Genomic DNA, 23853 nt, shown 5'->3' on the forward strand with positions numbered 1-23853 from the left:
TTATTGCTTGTTCGTGAGTCGGATCCACTCCAAAATGTAATGGGTCCTTCCTTGGCCCATGCTACACCCTTCCACCAAGTTTCATGAAAATCGGGCCAGTAGTTTTTCCGTAATCCTGCTAACAGACAAAACAAACAAACAAACAAACAAACAAACAGCACCGAAAAAATAACCTCCTTGGCGGAAGTAATAATAAATGTTTCAGGTTCAGACTGGAGTGTTTCCTCTGTTTCTGGTTCAGACTGGAGTGTTTCCTCTGTTTCAGTCTCTTCTTCTTCTTGTTTTCCAACAGCTGCACAGCTCCCTGCTTCATGTTGGCAGAGTTGAGTTTACAACATGGAGCTGAAGCCGCAGTCTGCCTCTGTTTAACATTAGTTCAGCCGCTCCAGGCCAAACTTCAGCTAAGCCTGTTTTTAATCACGTTTGTTTTTCGACCCGTTAAACACTGTTCGCTTCATGTTGTTCACATACAGGACTGGGAAGCACAGGGAAGGACTGGGAAGCACAGGGAGGCTTTATGTTGCATTTTAAACCTCAATATATCACTGTCAGATTAATGTTGCTGCCTGGTCTAATGACTGTAAACCAGTGAGTCCGTGTTGGAGATGATTGGTCTCCTCTGTCTCACAGCAGCAGTATTGTTAGTTCTAGTGTTTCTCCACATTAAGACTACATGTCCCATCAGCCCCGTTGCTTCCTGCCCCCCCCCCTCCCTGAAGAGGATCAACATGTTGGAAGTGATTTCTCCATCTTCCTTTCCCTCCTTCCACCATCTGCTGCCAGAAACTCTTTCAGCTTTAGCTCCGTTTGCTCTGGAAGAACAGAACCTCTTCCTGTTTCCATAGCTATGGAAATTGACATTATGTTCTCTGATAATATCACCTAATGGAAGCATGTATAGTGAGAAAAGCAGGGGACCAAGACGGCTTCCTTGTGCAACACCAGATGTTAGATCGTGTTTCTCTGATACATGATCTCCAAGACAGATGAAAAATTTCCTCCCTGTAATGTAAGTTCTGAACCAGTTTAGGACACATTCAGAGAGACCAACCCAGTTCTCGAGACGATCTGTGAGAATATTGTGGTCGATGGTGTCAGATGCTGCACTCAAGTCCAAAAGAACCAGAACTGAGACCCTGTTGGCATTAGTGCTAAGTCTCAAATCATTGACTATTTTGGTGAGAGCAGTTTCTGTGCTCTGGTTGGCTCTGAAACTTCTCCAGAATGTTGTTTTCATTTAAAAAGTTGTTAATTTGGTTAGAAACCACTTTTTCAAGTACCTTACTTGCCTGTAGTTACTTAGGACCCCACAGTCCAAATGTGTGGTTTTAAAGGCATCAGGAAAAACCCCAGTCTCAAGTGATGTATTAATGATTTTCAGAGCAGAGTTTGAAACACTATTGAAAACCCTCTTAAAAAATGTAGTGGAAACAGGGTCAAGAGAGCAGGTGGAAGATTTACTCTCTATTACAATCTTATTAAGTTCTGCAACAGAAATACTAGAAAATGCCCTCATGGATGTTTGCCTTTTACAAGGTTTGTTATTGAAATTACCAGCACCTGAAGCAATAACCCTGATAGTTGTGATTTTGTTTTTTTTTTAAAAGTTAGCAAATTCCTCACATTTTGCATCAGAGGCTTGGCTTAAAATGTCAGAGACAGGGGCAGGATTCAGCAGCTGGTCAACGGTGGAAAACAGTATTCTAGGATCACTCCCGCTCTCTGTAAAGATCTTTGAGAAATGTACAGCATTCTTATAAGCAGTTAAGGATTCTTTATAAACGCTACGATGGACCTCAAGCCCAGATTTTCTCCACTTCCTTTCTGCTGCTCTACATGTTCTCTTGAGCTCACGGACAGAGTTATTTATCCATGGTGATATTTCGCCACTTGTCCTCTTTTTGACCTTGAGTGGGGCCACTTTGTTCAGTGTATTACTCAGATTGTTATTGAAGGCATCAACCATTTCATGTACTGAGCAGGTTAGATGACATGAGTCCAGTTCTCTTACAAGCTCTGAGAGCTCAAGTTCTGCTGTTGCATCTAGGAACCGCTTTTGAGCAACAGTTTCTTTCATGTTCCTGGTCACCATCAAATGAGCATCAAAGAATACACAGTAGTTGTCTGAAACAGAGACATTAGACACTGATACACTGTCAACCATTAACCCTTTTGTCACAACCAGGCCGAGTGTGTTACCATGTTGGTGTGTAGCCTCAGTGACGTGTTGAGTTCGTTCTAAACTGTCCAGCAGGTTGATGAATTCCAAAGCCTTCGAATCAGACATATTATTTATGTGAATGTTTAGGTCACCATTCAAAATTATTCTATCATATCTGGTGATAATAAGTGATGCCAATTCAGAGAATTCTGGGAGAAAAAAATGGTAGTTGCCTAGGTGGCCGATAGAGTGTTAAAATAAGTACTGGAGCTTCAGCCTTGAGGACAAAGGCCAGATATTCAAAAGACGAAAACTCTCCTCGGTCAACCTTTGTACAGTTAAACTGATCTGAGTAGATTGCGGCTATTCCACCAACCCCCCCCCCCCCGTCTGCCCTCTGACTGACTGACAGAAGTTGTAATTTGGAGGACATGCTTCAATAAGTGTAGCATTGCTATTTTCATCTAACCAAGTTTCCGTTAAAAACATGAAATCAAGTTTAAAATTAACAATAAAATCATTAATTAAAAATGATTTGTTTGTTAGTGACCTAACATTTAGTAAAGCTAATGTTGAAGTTTTGACAGGGCCCGATGATGATGGATTAGAAAATTCATGAGTTAGAGTAGAAGAAGACATTCCCACTCTGTGAACACAGCAGTGTTTCTGTGTTTTTCCCGCGGTGTAAAGCTCTAATTGATCGCTGTGTGCCTGGAGTCCATAAAAGCCCCGCCCCCCTCTTTCAAGTGTCTCTAACCCCCCTCCTAATCAGTGACATCCTGTTGGCCTGTGGTCGCCCCAACAATTATTATGTGGAAAGCCCTTCTCTGGTATTCCCAGTGCTGCTGGGAACTCTGCAGATAGAAAGATAACCAGACTGGTAGATGATTTACCAGCCAGGAATGTTTGGACAACTTCTTTCCTCTTTTATCCCATTCACTGGTTCAGGGCGTGTGCATGTGTTATCTTATATCATTATTATAGATATTAAAGTAATAATTTTCATATAAATAAATTAGGGCTGACGATTTGGAAAAAATATCTAATTGCGATTATTTTGACTGATATTGCAATTGCGATATGATTTGCAATATTAGAGGGAATGATAATTTTTTCATCATTATTGTCATTTTCATTGAAAAACGTATTAAAATGATTATGGTGTGATTTTTGCAGGGATCTGTACCAAACAAAGATGTTTTCTTAAGTCTGTAGAATATGATGTGTAGACCAGGACATCAATTGTTCAGCCCTAAAATAAATGTCCATTTTGCTCCTCTTTATCACTGTTTGCTCTAACTCAGCAGTGACTCAACCTATATCCAGTTCATAAATCTTGTCCACTGTCTGTTCTAAAAATTGTGGAAGTGATGTGTTTTCCGTTTCCGGTTTGTTTGGAATCAACAGAAGAAGAAGAAGAACTGGGTAGTTAGCATGAGCAGTGATAGCCACCATGTCTGAACAGACAGAGAAAAGAGAAACTCAAACTGCAGCAACAGGAAATCCAAGCTCCGCCCACACTGTTTGATTGACAGGTGATCTGTGGGCAGAGCAGTTCAGAAACACCACAGTGAGGCTGAGGGACAAAGATGGAGACTGAGTAACAACTGTTCAGTGCCTGGCTCCAGAGCGCCTTGGCAGCCATTTTTTTTGAATAAGATGAAATTGTGATTTGGTCGCCGTCTCTCTGTCAGGCTGTAAGCTTGTAAAAGAAGAGAAAACTGTTCTGAGCTTCATGTTTCTGCATTTTCCCACAGTAAAATGCTGATTAGATCCATATTTCAAACCTCCTCAAAGGCGGCAGTGTCTCCTGGTGTGTCGTGGGGAGAGACGTGACGTGTTGTGGATCCCACACATGTGGTCTTGTCTTGTTGAACATATATCACACTGACATCCGCATCTCTGTTTCAGTGCAGCTGAGGTTACACAGTACGTTCCTAACCAGAACTCCCACAAGCCTTTTGCATATATGGGATTCCCCCCACGCTCTGCAATCTGTAGCTCTTTGGCTCTTTGTCGGATGCAAAAAGCCCCCCCCCCCACCACCACCACCACCACCACTCCACTGTATATACAGCCTCTCTCTTCTTCTCTTGTGTTTAGTCTCGTAGTCTAGTAGTACCTCTCTGTCCCTCAGTAGAACTCATTCCTCCACCAACGCTATGCAGATTTCAATATATGCCGGATAGTTCCACATGTCAGATTTTCACCAAAAGTTCATAATTCATCCCATGCCACATTACCAACTTGTTTCACATGTTCCTGACTGGACCTGAACATGAGATCTGCCTGTGCAAATCAGCTCTATATCTGTTCAGTTTCCAGACGTCAGGACTCGAGTCAGACTTGACTCACAATTTGAACTTGAGACTTGACTAGATGTATGAAGAGAAGACTTGAGACTTGACTTGACTTGGGTTCTGGTGACTTGGGACTTGACTCTGACTTGTACTCTGATGACTTGAAACAATTTCTAAAGTCTTGACTTGAGATCTTGTGTTTGTGTAAATGACTTGAAAGTGATGAGATTTGTTCCAGCAGACGACTGAATTCAAATTCTGTTTTCTGAATTTGTATGGAATGATTGCATTTATTGAAGTTGAAACTGATTATAGAAATCAAACTCATGATGCTCTTACCAAGTTTTTATCCTATTAAAACCATATTGCATTGAAAAGTCAGAGATATTTAGTTTTCTTTAAGATATTAAATTGATACTGGACTCTTGATTTGTTCTGACTTGACTTGCTGTTCTACATTTAGACTTGAGACTTGACATTAATGACATGGACTTGACTTGGTAATCTACATTTAGACTTGGGACTTGACTTGAGACTTGTGCCTCAAGACTTGAGACTGACTTGGGACTCCAGCAAAGTTGACGTGGTCACACCTCTGTCAGTTTCCATTAGTGCTGCTGTTCTACCACTGGACCAAGTTTGGGAAAAATTGGCAGGGCGGATATGTCTAAACAGGAAATGAGCTCTCCAGTGCCTCCATGTTGTTTGATTGGGCCAATAATGGATGGTGTGCCTCTTCTGGCTGCTGATTGGCCACAAAGTTTCATGGTATTATATGAATCTGTTTGTATGTTATATGCCTTTTAGTGAGACATCTAGTTTGATCCAGGGATTCGGGTTCTCAAGTCTTGTGAAGAGTTCCTCCCTTTTGTCTTTGGGGCTGACCAAAAGAATTTCTATCTTTTCTTCATTTAGTTTTAAGGAATTTGTATTCATCCAATCATTGATGACAAACAGACAAGTGGTGAGGGAGCTTAAGGCATCTGCATGATTTGGCTCTACAGAGATGTATAGTTGTGTATCATCAGCATAGCTATGGAAACTGACATCATGTTCTCTGATGATTTCACCTAATGGAAGCATCTATAGTGAGAAAAGCAGGGGACCAAGACAGCTTCCCTGTGTAACACCAGAAGTTGGATCATGTTTCTCTGATGCTTGATCTCCAAGACAGATGAAAAATTTCCTCCCTGTAATGTAAGTTCAGACACATTCAGAGAGACTGACCCAGTTCTCCAGACGATCTATGAGAATATTGTGAGCGATGTTGTCAAATGCTGCGCTCAAGTCCAAAAGAACCAGAACTGAAACCTTGTTGGCATCAAATCAACCATATTTTCAGAGAAACAGTATGTTTTTCCCTTAAAAGAAAGCCTGAAAGGCTGTAGAATTTTCTCAACCCATAGAGGAGCACGTGATCCTTCAAGTTAAAATATGAAAATCCTGAAAATTGGAGGTTTTTAAAAGGTTGTTAAAAGGTTTACCTAACCCCACAATTGTTTAAGTTCCATTTTATTGCTTTTGTTTATTTTTCATTATTTGATGCGTTTATTCTATTTCCTTTACATTCATCATTACTTCTGCTGCTGCAGTAACTGCTTTCCCCCCGGGGGTCGATGAAGTTTCATCTTATCTCATGAAAAAGTTCAGCGCTACAAAAGGCAGCGACAATCTGAACCTCCTTCCGCTTGTGTAATCCTCGGAGGCGTCGCCCGGCACATTCACAGCAGAACGGCATCAAGTGCTGAAAACAGTGGAGTGGACTGTAAAGCCGCTGGCTCGGCTCCAGCTGGTCCAGTGGATCCTCAGCGGGAGCCGGAGTCCCTGCAGAATGCCATTAGAGTTGGTACATCTGGAAAGTATAGACATTAGTGAGCGCTGACATGAGACATCTGTCTGCCAGAACCAGATGGCGTCTCTCTCTCCGTTTCCTCCCTCTACTGTTCTCACACTGATAATGATGATCTCAAGCGTCGGACATGTGTGATGTAACCAGGAGCAGAACACAGAACACCATCCAAAGAGCCTCACAGGAACATCGCTGTGTTCACTTATAGTATGTAAACTCGACTTGGAGTTTTTTTATGCAGGCAAATATTTAAAGATACAGTAAAGCATCAACAGACTTTAGTTCTGCTCAGCTGCTCTTGAAGAACAACTGACAAAGCTTCTGTATTAAAAAGCAACTTGTTTTGGATACAGTAGTCTACAGTAGTCTGCATGCAATGATGAGAATGGCGATGACGCTGCAGAAAGGCCACGCCCACCAAGTGCGGTACAAGTGCGAAACCCTATTCAGTTTCTACAAGCAAAACGATAAATCCACATTCTCTGTGGTTAGTTTTTCTGTGTTCTAATATTTGATGTGAAATGTATTTGGTGTAAATAATTTGTCGTTGCCTTTTCATGGCTGTCAATCAAATGGAAAAGCTTTCATGAACTGGATAGAGGTTGGATCACTGCTGTGTTAAAGAAATTGGTGATAGTGAGAAGCAAAACAGACATTTACTTATATGAAAATGTTGTGGATTATTACTGTTAAAACGAAGTTCTCTATTGATGTGCATTGCAGACATGTTTTCATGTATTTGTGCCACCTCAAAAGTTTAAGATGCAGTTTGTCCCTGATAAAAACCTGAACACTTCCCAGCTAATAATCCCTGTTGGAACAAAGCTCCTACCTGAGCTGGGACCCGCCCCCCCTTTCAGCTCCTATTCAACCTTTTAACTTAAAGACCCTTAAAGGTTTGGGAATGTAGTTAGCTATTAGCATCACCCGGTCGCACAAAAGCCCCCCTGTCCTCCCCGATGGGCCTGGAGTGGCTTCAGCTCCGCAGGCGTTTCTCTAAAGTCAAATACCTGCTGGGAGACCCGGCCATTCACCCACATGCTATTGTCATTCATGCGTTTCTCCGGAGGAAGTCCTGCGGGGAGAGAGGGAGGGAGCCGAGGGTCGGGCCAGACGGACCCCGGACTCTCTGCGCTCAAAAGCCCCCAGAAGGCCCGTCTCCCTGTAAACCCTTCAGGCTTTACAAAGGCATTCAAGCAGTGAGCCGCCTTCCCTCCGCGGCTCCTATTTCTTTACCGAGCTCTTCTCTGTCGCACGTTATCGTCCGAGGGTCACAGGAATATCCGTTACATCTGTTTTCAGGGCGCCAAGGCTCTGACCTTTGAACTCTTTGCTTGTAACGTGGGCAATCTAACAATCAACGCTTATTCTGCTGTTCCACTCAATATAAATCACTGTGGATTAAGGTAGTTGGATAAAAATGACCAAGATTTCAATGTAAAATGGGGGGAAAGGAATGAGATTTTTTCTTCTTACGCACAGAATTTTTCAGTTTTTCCCGGTAGTTCTTGAGGTTTATCTCGGTCCTTGTACACTGCAAAAACTTCCATTTCAACAAGTCATTTAATCTTATATTCAGTCTTTGTTTTATTGTTCTTCAAACAAGAGAACAATCTGCTGTTTTTGAGACTTTTCTTGAAACAGGTTACAGTATGTTAACACGAGGGAGTTCATTGTACTTGATTCAAGAATTTTTTTTTTAAACAATTTGATTTGCATTGGAAATACAGCCCTCCCCCTCTCACCCCACTGACACGTTTTCACTAGTTTTAGTCAAATAAGACTTTAAGACTCACTAGAAGATGAAGTAACTGCTTCAGATGGACATTTTTGCAGCATAAAGCTCCAGTATGAAGACACAGTACTTTACAAAAGGAGAAAAAAAGAGGTATTACCCCTCAGCAGATGTTTTTCCTCTCTGCTGGACTGACAGGAGAGAACACATGGTGACATGGTAGAGGAGTCAGGCCTGTGAGATTCATACAGTTCATGCATCAGGCTGCCAGAGCTTTCATGGCCTGAGCCAAACTTCAGTACCAACTCAAACCTGATACCAAGCAGGACAGGAATTTAACTTTTTGTCTGTGGTACATGGCAAAATTCACCAGCCAATTCACTATTTTATCAGCCAACTCAATGTTTAGAATATAATACGACTCTAAATGATAGTTACCTGCCAGATTAGACTAATTTAAACCACGTTCAGACTACCAGACTGTTCAAATCTCACTCGATAAGGACAGTTCAGAGTATTTAAAGTCTGGAGTCCCGTCAGGAAGTTTCACACCAGGCGACGAGGTGAAGAGACGAAGACGAGGGATCACACTCCTGATTCTTTCGTTCAAAAACATTTTCCCATTTCTCCAGAACAGTTCACTGTAAATTATTATTTGATAGTAATATGATTCCCAGTCAATTATGATTAAATTGCCATGCTCATTAAAAAAAAAACTGAGCCATAATCCAAAAGTTGCACATAAATTGAAAGTCACAAAACACTGTAGATAATCAGATTAAGAACAGGCTGCAGGTTTTGCTTAACAAACATGTGACGGCTCTTTTATGGTTTATGGAAAACTGGTGTTCCAGTTATTTTGGCCAGTGAGTGTGTATGTACCATGACAGAAAAGGAGCAGGAGGAAGAAAAACTTGTAGCACCTGCCCCTTTGTGTGTAAGCAGGACGGTCAGAAGGTCAGTTTGTTTCTCTGAGTCTAAACCGAGCGGCCTCAGGACCCTCAGTTGATCATTAAATATTTAAATATGCGAGGCGTTGTGGATGTGTATTGGGAAACTCGGTCCCTTAATCCTTCAGCAAAGACACCTGGAGCCTCGTCTGCTGTTGGGTAACGATGTAAAGACCCGAGTGTGAAGAAACACACCGACTGATCTGTGGGTCAACACGGCTGATGGAGGTCAGGACCCAGAACAAAGACAGAAACCTCACAGTGTTAGATCTTTTATGTTGTCATTTTTAAAGCGCTAATTCTTGAGATCCGCGTTTTCTTTTTTTGGTCTCTGCTTAGCGCTCATGTCTGTGGTGTTTCTTCACTGCTCTGCCCATAGATCACCTGTCAATCAAACAGTGTGGGCGGGGCTTGGATTTCCTGTTGATGCAGTTTGAGTTTCTCTTCTCTCTGTCTGTTCAGTCATGGTGGCTATCGCTGCTCATGCTAATGAAAGTACCTACAGAAATATCAAAATAATAAGCACATGATAAAATTTTCCATTACACTAACTACCCAGTTCTTCTTCTTCTTCTTCTGTTGATTCCAAACAAACCGGAAATGTAAAACGCATCACTTCCTGTGCGGCAGAGGATTTTTTTCCCAGGAAAGAGCGACCAGACACCGGCTGTTCAGAACAGACAGAGGAGAAGATTTATGAACTGGATATAGGTTGGATCGGTGTTGTGTTATGACTAGCAAATCAGACATTTATTTATGTGCAAATTATTACTTAAACATTTGTGAGAGACTTCTCATTACTGGTTTGCTGGTGATGTTGGGCATCATTACTTCTTCCTCCCTGGAGGCAGTACTTAGTGAGTCTACTTGTTCAGTAAAATCAGTATCAGCTAAATTGCTAAAATGTAAAAGTACATGAATGAACATGAACCAGATATTTTCTTTAGAAGTTTTTTTGACCCTCACAGGACACGGTAAAGAGCCTGCTGCCACCTGAATGCTGTCACCACGGTGATAATAGTGTTATTTTCACAAACACTGGGTCACTAAACAAAGAAGAGCCTGTGGTTTGCTAAGTGTCGTCTTTGTTACCTTGTTTTCAACACATGAACACCAGCAACTAGACTGTTGAAGAGGCACTTTGAAGGAAAACACCATGTTTCTGGTAGATTGTCCCGTTGGTCAACTCAGCTGTTAGCTGACGACAACACAGACAGTAAAAACATGTTGTCAGTAGGAAATTAGCTCTGGTGCTTATAATAAAAAGGTTGTTTGGCCTGTAGATTCATAAATGCTGAAACATTATTAAGTCAATATATGATGTAGCCAGGTTTATTCTGGAACTATTTCAGGTGAGCAACCAGGTATTCATCCGCTGTGCAGTAATGCTCAGCTGTACTCAGTCTCCCATCACCCACCGCCTTCACTTCCTATGGAAACAGGAAAGTAGTTCCTGCTAGTTAAACAGTTTCTTACTTTTGTATCATATTTCATGTCAAATTTATGAATCTCCTACACAAAAGCAAGACTTACCCCTGTATCATCTCCTGCAGCGAGTATACACAAATATGCAGTGACGTGTTCAACTGTGTTTCTGTTTCAGGCAACTTTGACTTTGTTGTAAGTGTACCGCCGCCTTCAGACAGGACACATGATAATAAAGATAATAATAATAATAATAAACTTAATTTATGTAGCACCTTTCTTAAACAGAGTTTACAAGGTGCTTTGCAGAATAAAAAACAATAGAATAGTAAAACAAACATACAATAGATTACAAGCAATAGTAAAAATCAAAAGAGAGGCAAAGGCTACAACAGCGGATGAATTAAAGCTATAGGCAAAATAAATAAAACATAAATAAATAGTAATAAAATAGTACCAGAATCACAAAAAGGCCATGGGTGTCTGTCTGTGGTACTTGAACCTGTGAGCAGTCAGCTGCAGGTCGGTCTCATTCCTCCTGAGCCTCGTCTGTCTGTCTGCGCCTCTGGGCCAGAAGTCTCCGAGTGTGTTTGTTTGTTTGTTTGTTTGTTTGTTTGTGGTTTGGAGAGACAGTGAGGTGGGCGGAGCCTCAACACGCCGCTCTGTCTGCATCACATTCAGCTGTTCAGATTCATGAGATCAGATCACATTAGCTTGTTGTTAACATTCATTTGCTGAGGCCGGAGGGCGGAGGCTGACAAAACCTGATGAAACCTGACAGCCAGCAGGTTAACAGGCTTTGATTCCATTCACTCCACCATGGAAAAAAAATGAACAAAAACAAAACCCTTCTCTTACAAAATGATCAATAGCACAAATTTGACACTAATTAGGCTACTTTTTGGCTTTTTGGTACTCTCTCTCCCTCTCTGTCTTTCCTTCTCTCTCTCTTTTCTGTTCACCACTTTTTGCTGTAATGTATTTTATATTTTGTTCTATTTATTATATTGTGTCTTTATTTTGGTTATGCGCTCTTCTGTCATTTCTGTGCTTCTGCCGCCTTCGTCAAGTCTCCCCTGACAAAGAGATTTTTCCTCTCAATGGGACTTACCTGGTTCAATAAATAAGCATAAAAAAAAAAACTAAACTAAAACATTACATGGTTCCACTATGGGTTGAGAGAAAACTCCTTGGTTTTTTTTTTAAACCATTTCAAACCCCATTGGATAAAGTCAAAACAACATGGTGGTCAAGCTGAAAACTTCACTTGTTTTTATTAGTTTCTGAAAAGTTGACATTTCTGGAGATACAAGGTTTTCACTGGACAGCGAGATGATCAATGAATTTCAGGTAATGACTTTTTTTGCAAAACAGATATTGGAAATGAACCTGTTCCATCTTTCTCACAGTCATGATGATTCTTCTAGCTCAGTGATTCTCAACCTTTTCCATATCAGGGACTAATTTAGTCCACATTAGGGCTATGGACCCCCATTTGATGAGATTTTGTCTCTCCGAACCAAATCTGACAATATTTTTATTGCTAGATATGATTTTGTCCAGAATCCCATGACTATCTGTACTGTAGGTAGAGTGATAAGTGAAACTATGATCAAAACAGTCATTCTTCTACATTCTCTAACTGTGTTAACTTCTTGGAAATTAAATAATGGTGAAGTTTAACAATTCATCAATTTGCTGGGGACCCCCTGGAACCCCCTCAAGGACCCCTGGTGGTCCCCGGACCCCACGTTGAGAACCACTGTTCTAGCTGACTGATGAACCAGAACACTGTGAACCCTTCAGACTGCATAGCTCCGCTGCCTCAGACGGTCACAGTTCATGTTGTTCTCAGAATGAACTGCGATGTTCATGCAGATTCAGTGTGAGGCGGATTTGAGTTCATGAGGTTAAAACAGATCCTGCTCTTCTGTACTGGAGTTATTTGTATGGAAAGATATTCTATAGGATTCCTGTGGGCTGACGGAGCGAGCGGCGCTGTGGGAGGAGAACAGCCCAACAAGACAGGCTGCTGAGCTTCAGTCCACAGGATGAAAACATGAAGAACCTCATGACTACTATAATTCTCCTTCTTCATCGTCATTGTAATTCTGTCTTCGTATTCTTCTAATAATAATAATAAGAAGAAGAAAGTTGTAGCGTTTCTCACTTTCCCCTCAAAATTACCAAATAGCTTAAATAATAAAAATAATAAACTTTATAAAAAATTATCCAGCCAGCAGCGCAGAGTGCTTTCTATAAAAATAAAACAAGAGGCACTTGAGCTGCCTAATGTTGTGGCATAATCACCATGAGATATTTAACATAACATGTTATGCTAATGATGTCATTAATCAACCTAATTAATGCATTAATTAACAAATAAATGACAAACACAGCCAATGAGCTGTGTGTATTGTAAAGCGCCATATTGGTAGGAAATACATGTGACATCATGGGAATACTATGAACAGAAGTTTCAAGACAATCATTAATATATAAATTTATGCTGGAAAGTGCCCCAACATCTAATCAGATCATCTACTCTATAGGGGGAACCTGTGGTGTAAGGATGATGTTTCCATGACGACATAATGTCCCATGTACCATGGTGGAAGGACATGAAAAATGCAGTGTATTAACAAAAAAAAAGATACAAACACTGTGAAATAATTTGGATTAATTTATCAATTAATGGATCTTAATGACTGTCTTAGATTGAATTGACCCCATTAAATGAGTTTCATAATCAGTCACTTCCACCTCAGTGATCGGTCTCACCTTTAGGAGAAAGAACCATGTTGTTTTCCTGTGGGGGGGCGGAGCCTGCAGGGGTCAGGCCATGTTAACATTTACTGGGTCATTAATCCTGCTGGACCCCCAGCGCTGCAGTCTAACAGGATATTTGCTCAACTGTGTGAAGCTGAGTGCAGGTCGCAGTGTTCAGTGTTGTTTTAGGAGGTGTGCAGAAAGCCACAAACTTTTCTTTTTGCCAATTGCCACCAAGAATTTCTTTGCTACAACAAAGAATTGAGCAGTTTTTGAGTTCGGTGTAGGTTCTGAAATATTTAACCACTGATTGCCTGGTTTTGTTTTAAGAACATTGTGCAGAGCTTCCTTCAAGAATTTCATCAGTATTTGTGCTAGATAACAGACAGGGAAGTGATGTGTAGCATGAATCTGAACCCCATGCAGCAGCTTGTACATGGTATGTACATTAGTGAACCTGGATACGCTGAATAAGTTGATTGATTTGATTTCATTACAGTGTCAGGCACCATACTGGTGCCCAGCCCACATGGGCTTACAAGACACTGTAAAAGAGATCAAACAAAAGGTGCAATACTGAAAACAGAGTCCATGTTGTCAGTACAATTCACCTTTGAATTACATTACAAACAAAGTGCATTTCTGTGTCGCAGTATCCAGTATCTAGTATCTCATTCGGAAAAAATAAGGATTTCTTCCTTCTTAATTATAATATCAATATCATTATTGTTTTTACAATGTAATTTAATTCTGTATTGCAGGTCAGTGGAAAAATCAGAAACAAATAGTTAGAAATGAATGATCCACAAGGTTTTACTTTGCAATAATAACATTTTCCAGGGAAGAATTTGCTGACCGTGCATGCTTTTTCTCAGCACCATCCTGCTTCACATTTATACAGCTTCACTCATTCACACTGCGAGCAGTTTGAGGGTGAAGTGCCTTGTTTAAGGGAACTCAGACAGTAATGGTCGAGGGAGGAGAGAGCATTACTGAAACAGTGTCTTGAAATAAGTCAAGTTACTACTACTACTACAGTTGAGTTGCATTGGAACAAGTGAAATTATCTCACCCAGATGTTTCCACTTTCCACTAACACTGAATAGAGAGGTTAAAAGATTTGTTAAGTTGGACATTTTCTCTGTGTAAGGCTCCAATTTGTCAGTTCATTCTTTATAAAAGGAGAAAGAGAGGTACAACCACTGCACAGATGTTTTTCTCTTTGTTGCATTGACAGGAGAGAGCATATGGTGAGACCAGGTAGAGGAGTTGGGCCTATAAGATATATAGTTTATGTCTCAAGCTGCCAGAGCTTTCATGGTCTGACTCTGAGCCATTACTCATTCACCTTCCCCACACAGACTTTCCCAGCCGGTCAATAACCTTCCCAAACATTCATGTGGACCCCAGGAAGACTAGCTTGTTGCCTGAGAATCGGCTAATGGGAGTCCTGAATTACAACATGATCTCATAAAATGTTTTGAAATGACCACAAACAAAAAATTAAAATATACGTACTGACACGAATTATGTGAAAATTACGTTCCTCCACCACGAATTGGATTCTGTGACAATAACACGAGTTGGACACGACGAAGGTTGGCTAACGGTTACGTTTAGACAACTTTGGTGAAGGTTTGGGTTAAGCTTATGGTTATGGTTAGTCAACTAAAGGTTAAGGTCAGTGAAAGGCTTTGGTCGGTTAAACAAGAAAAACTTTAGCTAAAAATTAAAGCTGGGAATTGAACTCCAGTCTCCGGCATTGTAGTCAAACTCATTGGCCATCCTCTAGCCGACCACAACACCTTGCTTGTCCACTGAGCTGCTTCACTGTGACTCTACTGCCTGGTTATAGTCGGGAAAACTGAATTTTAACACTTTATGTGCTACCAACACGAAATTTGTTTGTGTCGTGTTCATTTCACGTATTTGTGTGAGATCAGGTTCAAATCTTATCTAACTCCTATTCCAGATCAACACCAATGGCTATGTGGCTGTCGCTGAACCCACGGCCGAGGCAGACTACCTGGGGAAGATGCCGGCCGATTTTAGGATGATCGCAGCCCTCCTGGGAGACCTGGACAACAGCGACGGACAGGGAAAGGTCTACTTCAGGAAGGACAGCAGTCCAGATGTACTGGGTCGAACCGCAGAGCACATCAGGCAGGCTTTTCCGAGGGACGACGAGGTGGAGCCCACCAGCGCCCTCATCGTCACCTGGGAGAACATGGCCGCCCATGGGACCTCTGGTCGGGGGGACGGCCTGGACAGGAAGGTGAGGCGGGAGTCTGCTGAACATGTCAACATGCTAATGGATATGGGTGTTTTATGTCTGGGTTCTGCTGTGTTTCCCCTTGCTCTACTTACCTCTAGTTGCTTGCATTTGAGTTATTGTTTGTGATCTAAGAATTGCAGCTTATTCTACTGCTACACTCATTATGTAAGTCCCTCCGAATAAGAACAACACATAAATGCCTAAAACATAAATGTTATAGAGGTGGTTTTTCAACTTATGATGACTTTTTATTGCCAAAAATGTATGGCTGTAGAAATAAATTTGACCACATGCTGTACTTTCCCTTTCAACGAGAACTCCCATATTCCCATACTCCCTTATTCTTAGGGTCTGTCTGCTTCTTGCCAGATTTGAATTCCTGTACAACAGCTGCTGGTTTTCTTTCTAGTCATCTAATCATGGACTATTTTACACCTGTGATGCAAGGAGAATGCAATGAACTATCTGGCATGATAGAAAACCAGCAGTGCTTTGGGTTCCAAAGACCAGAACTGAGAACCATTGCTCTACAACATCTCCTTTGTGTTTTCAGAGAAACACTTTCCAGCTGGTAGTGGCCTCCATGGCGTCGGCCTCCTACGCCATCCTCTTATACCCCAGCGAGGGCCTGCAGTACGTCTCCACATCAGTAGGCGGTGAGAGCAAGACCGTAGAGGTTGGCTTCAACGAAGGCCTGGTCAAGGGCTGGTTCAGCTGGAGCAGCAGCCCGGGGACCTACTACCGCGCCACCACCGAAGAAGAGACCTCCATCAGGAAACTCACTGAGTATGAAGCTGATGCTTGCTTTTGTTCCCATAAAAAACAGAAATGCAATGGAAAGTTTACTGAGACTGATCGTTTTGCTCTTCTCTCCTGTTTCCAACCAGGAACACAAACTCAGGACGGCGTGGAGTCTGGGTGTATGAGATCGGCACCTCGCCGTTCTTTATCGCCATTACACCAGGCGTGACCACCGACCTGTCTGCGGAGGGGGGCGTAGGTGAACCTGTCGTGACTTTGTCACCGAGGCAACCTGGGGAGCAACAGGAAGTGGAGTTCCCACCCTACGAAGCCCAGACGCCGACTCCGGCGGCAGCGGAAGAAGAGGAGGGGTTTCCGACTGTCACTCCTGTTGAGTACCAACCTAGGTACCCTGAGACCGCCACGCCAACACACGCTGAACCTGAGACTGTAGAGCCAGAATATCCCGACCCTGACCAGATTGAGCCAGAATACCCTGATCCTGAGACTGTCCCACCAAGATTCACCGACCCTGCGAGGGCTGGACCAAGATACCCTGACCTAGCTGAGCCAAGATACCCAGACCGTGACCCAACTGAGCCAAGATACGGAGTTCCTGAGCCAAGATACCCTGACTCTGAGCCCATCCAGCCAAGATACATCAACCCCGACCCTGTTGAACCAAGATACTCAGAGCCGATTGAGCCAAGGTACCCTGATTCTGACCCGGTCCAACCAAGGTACACCAACCCTGAACCGGTCCAGCCCGTGCCACCCCGTTCCCAGCCCCAGAACCCCCAGATAGTCGTGGTGGATGAAGATCTAGATGTAGATGGTAAATCCCCAAAACAGACTCAAAAATGTTGTGTTTGAGAATTGAGACCATGAGCGTATTTCTTGAATTGTTTCTTGGGCAATCCTATCAGATGGTTCTTGTCAGATTGCTTGAGTTTTATTTCTGTTGAACCTGAGGTGATTGGTACGTTCTTTGGTTCTTTTTGCAGTATTTGCGTACAACTTGGAGACGTGTGCCAACAACAGACAGAAGTGCTCCGCTTTCGCTGATTGTCGAGATTACAGCAACGGATACTGCTGCCATTGTAGGCCTGGTTTCTATGGCAACGGAAAGGACTGTGTGGCAGAAGGTGAGATGCATTTTCAATATCAGTTAAGCTGTTAATGGTGCAAATGTTCTTGAATTCAGTGAAGTACCTGGAAAGATCAGTGAAGTATGTAACAATGCAATAACAACAGTGCTTTCTGTCAAGCATTTCTTAATTTGATGTTGTTTGTATTTTTACAAACAACATTTTTTTACACTTTTCACTGCGTATTCCGTTGACTGTCTACATTTATTTCATAATATATCCTGTTGTGTGTCCATATTTGCTTCATAATGTCAAGCACTTTGTGACTGTAATGTCTTGAAAGATGCTATACGAATATGGTTTACTTAACAAGACAACAACAAAAACTTTAATATGGCCTTCATGCTCAACTGGACCTGTGTAACTGAATGGGCAGAGTAAGAGACAAAGGCGGTGGCCACACTAATGGACAGATTTTTTTGACAGATTTCTGTTGGTTGCGTTGTTTTGGAGTGTGAACATGATGAGTGTGGCAGAAAGCTTTGCTCTTAGCGGTGCTACTTAATAGAAAAATGAAGAAACAGACTATACAGACCTACGCAAATCTACAATCATCCCAACGTTATACCAGGCTTTCTCCATTTTATCTTTGTTTTTGTAATCCTTTGATGATGACACTGCATTAATTACAGCTTCCTCCAAGGTCTTTGTGTTTGCCACCATTTTTCCCCAAAACAAACGATAAAAACGGCTTCTTCTCCACTAATGAAATCCCCGTTGGTCCACAGGCAAACCACAGAGAATGAATGGAAAGGTGAACGGTCGGGTGTTTGTGGGAAACTCGCCCTCGCCGGTGGAGTTCAGTAACAACGACTTGCACTCGTACGTGGTCGCCAACGACGGACGGGCCTACGTCGCCATCAGCAGCATCCCGGACAGCCTGGGCCCGTCGCTCCAGCCGCTCTCCTCGCTGGGAGGAGTCATCGGCTGGGCCTTCGCTCTGGAGCAGCCCGGCTACGAGAACGGCTTCAGTCTGATTGGTGAGAAGAGATTTTCTGTTTTTTTTTTGTATTGTGAAATGCATTGAGGTGCAAAATGATGACATTGGTGATTTTTTTTATTTTTGTATTGTAACACCGTCAAGCCGAGTACATTTTGATTGTTTAACCCAACTATCCCTCTACCCCCATCCCTATCCCCCCCACCCCTCTCTCCACCCCCTCCCCCTCCACCAACCAACAGGATGACACTGGTGATTTTGATTGATCAGCATCAATACAAACGTAGGGGACGTTTGATTCAATAGATCTGATTTAATATGAAATTTATTACAAACCCTATGTTGGGGTTGCTAGTTTATATACTTTATATACAGACTTAATGTAAAATTAAGAGTAAAGACTTTACTTTAAAGAGGTAATCTGCTCATCCTCATTTTTTTAATTTAGTCTCCATCTTTGTCCCTCAGCCTCACTGTGGTGTTCCTGCATTGCTCTTCCCACAGATCACCTGTCAATCAAACAGTGTGGGCGGAGCTTGGATTTTCTGTTGATGCAGTTTGAGTTTCTCTTTTCTTTGCCTGTTCAGCCATGGTGGCTATCGCTGCTCATGCTAACTATCCAGTTCTTCTTCTTCTGTTGATTCCAAACAAACCGGAAACGTAAAACGCATCACTTCCTGTGCAGCAGAGGATTTTTCCCAGGAAAGAGCTACCAGACACCGGCTGTTTAGAACAGACAGAGGAGAAGATTTATGAACTGGAGATAGGTTGGATCTCTGTTGAGTTAGAGCAGTCGGTGATGGAGAGTAGAGAGAAAATGTTGCGGAGTATTACTTTAAGTGAAGGGAAAGTTCTCTGGGGAATTGGCTGCTTTTCATTTTCATTTCAACCGCATTCGTTTTCTCAGATGAATGCGGTTGTATTTTTGCTTGCTGCAGTGTAGACTTTCAGTTTGTCTTTGTCCAGGGAATTTTTGTTTTGTAGTTTCACCTCGAAGCTGACAGGGAAATGAGTTCAGAGTCTCTGCTGGTCGCAAGACTGGAGCATTAGACTGTTGTTGTTCTAGCTCATTGCTTCCAGCTGGACAAAGATCCCTGCAAATGTTTCTCTTTGAAGTGGAATTTCATTGGCATCTGTGTGTGTGTGTGTGTGTGTGTGTGTGTGTGTGTGTGTGTGAGGGGTGAGGGGGGACTCCCTTCCTGAAATCTGAAGTCTTTACTGAAATGCTGGCCTGACTGTGATTTGTGAGAAACAATTTTAATGGTATATCACAATTTCAGTTTTCGTAATGAATAATCAAAGCGTATTGGCATATTGAAATATGTAATTTTATTTAGAGTGTCCGCTGGAGTTGAAAATACTTTATATGATGGTAAGTTTACCAAAAGTGCAGTAAAATAATTTTGTCCCGCAAATCATAGCATCATGATTAGTTTTGATGAGATGTTGCTGTGAGTCTGGTGGTTGTGCTGTATTGTATTGTATTATATTTTATTATTATACTATTGAATTTTCTGGAGTTTAATCTTAATTTTTTTAGGAATTTTTAGGATATACATCTCCTCTACATCCCGCCTTATCCTGAATTCCCCAGAAAAGAGTGGGCCTTAATATAATGAAATAATCTTTTATATTTTTGCTAAAACCCTGCAGGATGCTGTTCAAAGACTTACACATCTCCTCTTTTCTTCCCCCACCACACACACACACACACACACAAATACACACACACACACACACACACACACATACACACACACACATACACACACACCCTGCAGGCGGTGAGTTTTCCAGGCAGGCGGAGGTGACCTTCCAGCCCGGGAACGAGCGTCTGACCATCAAGCAGCAGTTTAAGGGGATCGACGAGCACGACCACCTGGTGGTGAGCACCGAGCTGCAGGGCCGCGTGCCGGACGTCCCGCCAGGCGCCAGCGTCCAGATCGACCCGTACAAAGAGATCTACCAGTACGGCACCAACTGTAAGGAGCCGACTCACACCTCTCTGCTCACTCAACACAGATATCACCTTTTAAACGTCATTTTTACCAGTCATGATTAATTAATATGCAATTTTCATAGTAATATGTCACCCTATCTGTTTTCAATGTGATTTTGTGTGTAGAATCATTTACTGTGTGAGACATTCAATAAAAAGACAAGAGCAGATTTACAGTTTTAGTTTAAAACTTGCTCACGTCATTTTCATTTTTTCTTTCTGGTGGCATCACAGCTGCTGTGTGTCTCCACATGGAAATAATGTTAAATTTCAACTCACCATCCAGACAGCAGAGGTTCACAAAGGAAGGAAAATGTACATAACAGGATAGGGAACATATCGAATACTTCCAAAAGTATAAAAATTACACAACAAATGGAAAAGAACTACATATACAGTATATATATACTGTATATATACTGTATGCACACAGAGCAATCAAGTTAGCTGAGTTCAATAGCATTGGCTTCAACAGTGTCAAAATATGAGAACATTAGACATGGACATATACATTTTTTTAGTTTTTCTATACATGTTTTTCAGAAATCACATAAAAATATTTGCAAATATCAATATGAAATTTGCCCAAAGCAATGATCAGAGTAAATATTCATATCCAAGTTACAGGAAACTGATGTTTAGATGCTACCACTTTGTGTAGAGTAACAGGCAGCCAATCAGGAGCCTGTTTGATACAGAGCCATTGTTTTGCTTGGTTTTGATTGGCTCACTGTAAGAGAGAGTGTACGGTGGCCAGCAGGGACAAAGTCAGAGAGCAGACCGAGACCAAAGACTGAATATAAGCAAAGAATTCAAACGGTATCTTCTCTAAAAGTTAGTGGCCAATAAAAATAATAATAATAATAATAATAATAATAAACTTTATTTGTATAGCACCTTTCATACAAGAAATGCAGCTCAAAGTGCTTTACAACAAAGAAATCACATGCACCAAGTGCTTCACATAAAACTTGATAATAGTGAAAATAAGATAAAGATGAGAATAGAATACATAGAATGCATCTTCACGTGAAAATAGACATAGAATGAGCATAAAAACAGGGACAGAATGTCATAATTAATGTAAAATAAGATGGAGAATAAAACCCACTTGATAATAATAGTAAAAATAAGATAAAAATGAGGAATGCATAACATAAGATGGAAAATAAAACCCACTGAATAATAATAATAAAAAAAAGGAAAAATCAAATAAAACACAACATTTTAGAAGAAGTGCAGCAGTGCATAAGTGGCGGTGACCTTTATTGATTCATCGACCACAGACTCGGGTTTAATCGGCGCCTGTTGCGGCTTCAGACCTGACCTGATGCAGTGACCTTGCTCTCCGCCCTGCAGTGATCACCTCGTCCTCCAGCCGCGGCTACACGGTCAGCCTGGCGGACGGCGGCGTGCAGAGCCTCGGCTTCCAGTGGCGTCAGACCATCAGCTTCCAGAGCTGTGCGCACGGCGAGGCCGGCCGGGCGCCGCCCCCCCAGCAGCTCAGCGTGGACCAGGTCTTCGTCATGTACGACGCCGGGAACCAGCTGATCCGCTTCGCCATGAGCAACAAGATCGGCCCGCTGCACAGTGAGTTCAGGGACCTCAGGGGACACACACACACACACACACACACACACACACACACACACACACACACACGATAAAACACTGAAAAACTGAAGAAATACAATCCCAAGAGGCTGATAAACCTTCTCACCTTGAAAGAAAAAATATAGAAAACAATCAGGATGACAAACTGAGACAGAAGCAACAGAAACACAAAAGAAATCAAATCTCAGTGCAAAGGGGAAGCTGCCAAACCGCAAAATTCATATTCAATATAACAAGCGAGTGAAATGAAATAAATGACAGTAAATGAGTCCTGATGCAGAGAAACTGCGATGGACTGGCGATCCCACCCAATGCATGCTGGGATAGTTTCCAGTGAACCTGAAAGGGATGAAGCAGGTAGAGAAAATGAATGAATGATTGAATAAATGAACGAATGAATGAAGAAACCAGAAAGACCTCGGAGAGAATAAACGCTGAACCATTTTCCAACTTGCTGTTACACACAAACTCATCATTCCTGTCACTTCAGTTTTAAGTTGTCTGGATTTCTGGACTCTGCAAACTTCCCCTTAGTATTTGGAATCAAGTCTCCGTCTCTGTTTTATAGTTTTATAGTTCTGGGTAAAAAACGATAATCGTCACATGGCAGAAATCCCAGATCTAGATCAGCACCAAAATCAAAGCCGATCTGCCAAATTTCCTGGACATCCGCTCATAAGATTTTTTTTCTACTGATATTTAGCTATTTCTTTGTGCCAATATTCAATATCTTTAATTTTATGCCCAAAAAACTACTAGTATCCAGTGTTTCCTCCAGATTTTTCTTCTCTTCAGGGTGGAAAAGCCTCTGAAACTCTCCACTGAAACGAATGAAACCAGACAAAACCCTTGAAATTCTTTTAGGGTTAGCAGCAGCTCTTTAAGGCAGGATGACTAGGTGCTGGCAAAATATAAAAGTATAGTCCATAAAAGATTAGGTTTGACTGATAACTCATAGATTTATAGACTGATTGGTTTTAGCTCGTTAGCTCGTAACAGTGGAGCAAACTGAGACACGTCGGTCTGTTCTGAGTTTTTAGTGTTTCTGTGAATGAAAGAGTGTGAGTTGGAGCGTTGTGTTTGTTCTCAGATCAGGACAGTTGAACAGGGGTTCTCAACGTGGGGTCCGGGGACCACCAGGGGTCCTTGAGGGGGTTCCAGGGGGTCCCCAGAAAACTGATGAATTGTTAAACTTCAGCATTATTTCATTTACAAGAAGTTAACACCATTAGAGAATGTAGAAGAATGACTATTTTGCTCATAGTTTCACAGTTACTTATCTCTCTACCTACAGTAAAGATAGTCCTGGAATTCTGGACAAAATCATATCTAACAATAAAAATATTCTCAGATTTGGGTCCGAGAGACAAAACCTCATCAAATGGGGGTCTGTGGCTCCAATGTGGACTAGATTAGGAGTCCATGATATAAAAAAGGTTTAGACTCACTGCTGTAGAACAGTAATGTGGATTGACTTCGACTGTAAGCCTCCGGCTGCTCAGATCCGTCCAGAGCAAAGCGACACGGCTCCTGATCGGACTGAGTGTGTGTGTGTGTGTGTGTGTGTGTGTGTGTGTGTGTTATTACCCAGAGGAATGCACTGAAACACGCCTCAAACACTTTAGTGCTGTTTGGTGTCTGCAGTTTGACATCAGAGGAAGATAAACAGTAACTCTAGCCTGGGTGTATTTCCTCAGCTGCCTGCGGACGGGCAGGGGGTGAAGGTTAGCGCCGAGGCTGGGTGGGGGGGTGGGGAGGCGGGGTGGGGGTGTGAAGGGAGGGGGAGGGGCACCAGGAGGGGAAGAAAAGGGGGTTAAAGGTAGATGTGGAGGTGGGGGGGTTGTTTAGGGGGCAGCTTATCCAAACAAACTTGACTCAGCTGGGGTTTATTGGCAGAAAGTGGAACATCTGGGCCCGGTTTCCTGTCAGGAGGAACCAGGGACTTCC

At 42.2% G+C, this 23853-nt stretch overlaps 1 protein-coding gene across 1 annotated transcript in view; it reads left to right on the forward strand.

Moving 5' to 3' along the window:
• The window catches only part of LOC139647457 (nidogen-1-like), a 51634-nt gene that overhangs the window by 4755 nt on the left and 23026 nt on the right, over positions 1 to 23853 (forward strand). The window contains 8 exon segments of the mRNA XM_071523354.1: positions 15162 to 15464; positions 16018 to 16250; positions 16352 to 16464; positions 16900 to 17040; positions 17210 to 17350; positions 18082 to 18333; positions 20075 to 20275; positions 21652 to 21882. Of these exon segments, the coding sequence (XP_071379455.1) occupies positions 15162 to 15464; positions 16018 to 16250; positions 16352 to 16464; positions 16900 to 17040; positions 17210 to 17350; positions 18082 to 18333; positions 20075 to 20275; positions 21652 to 21882 (1615 nt within the window).

The sequence above is a fragment of the Centroberyx affinis genome, unplaced genomic scaffold (assembly GCF_046629955.1).
Source record: "Centroberyx affinis isolate AG114_WGS23_722 - 3 ecotype Tasmania unplaced genomic scaffold, CSIRO-AGI_Caff_v1 ptg001082l_1, whole genome shotgun sequence".
NCBI classification, from domain to species: domain Eukaryota; kingdom Metazoa; phylum Chordata; class Actinopteri; order Beryciformes; family Berycidae; genus Centroberyx; species Centroberyx affinis.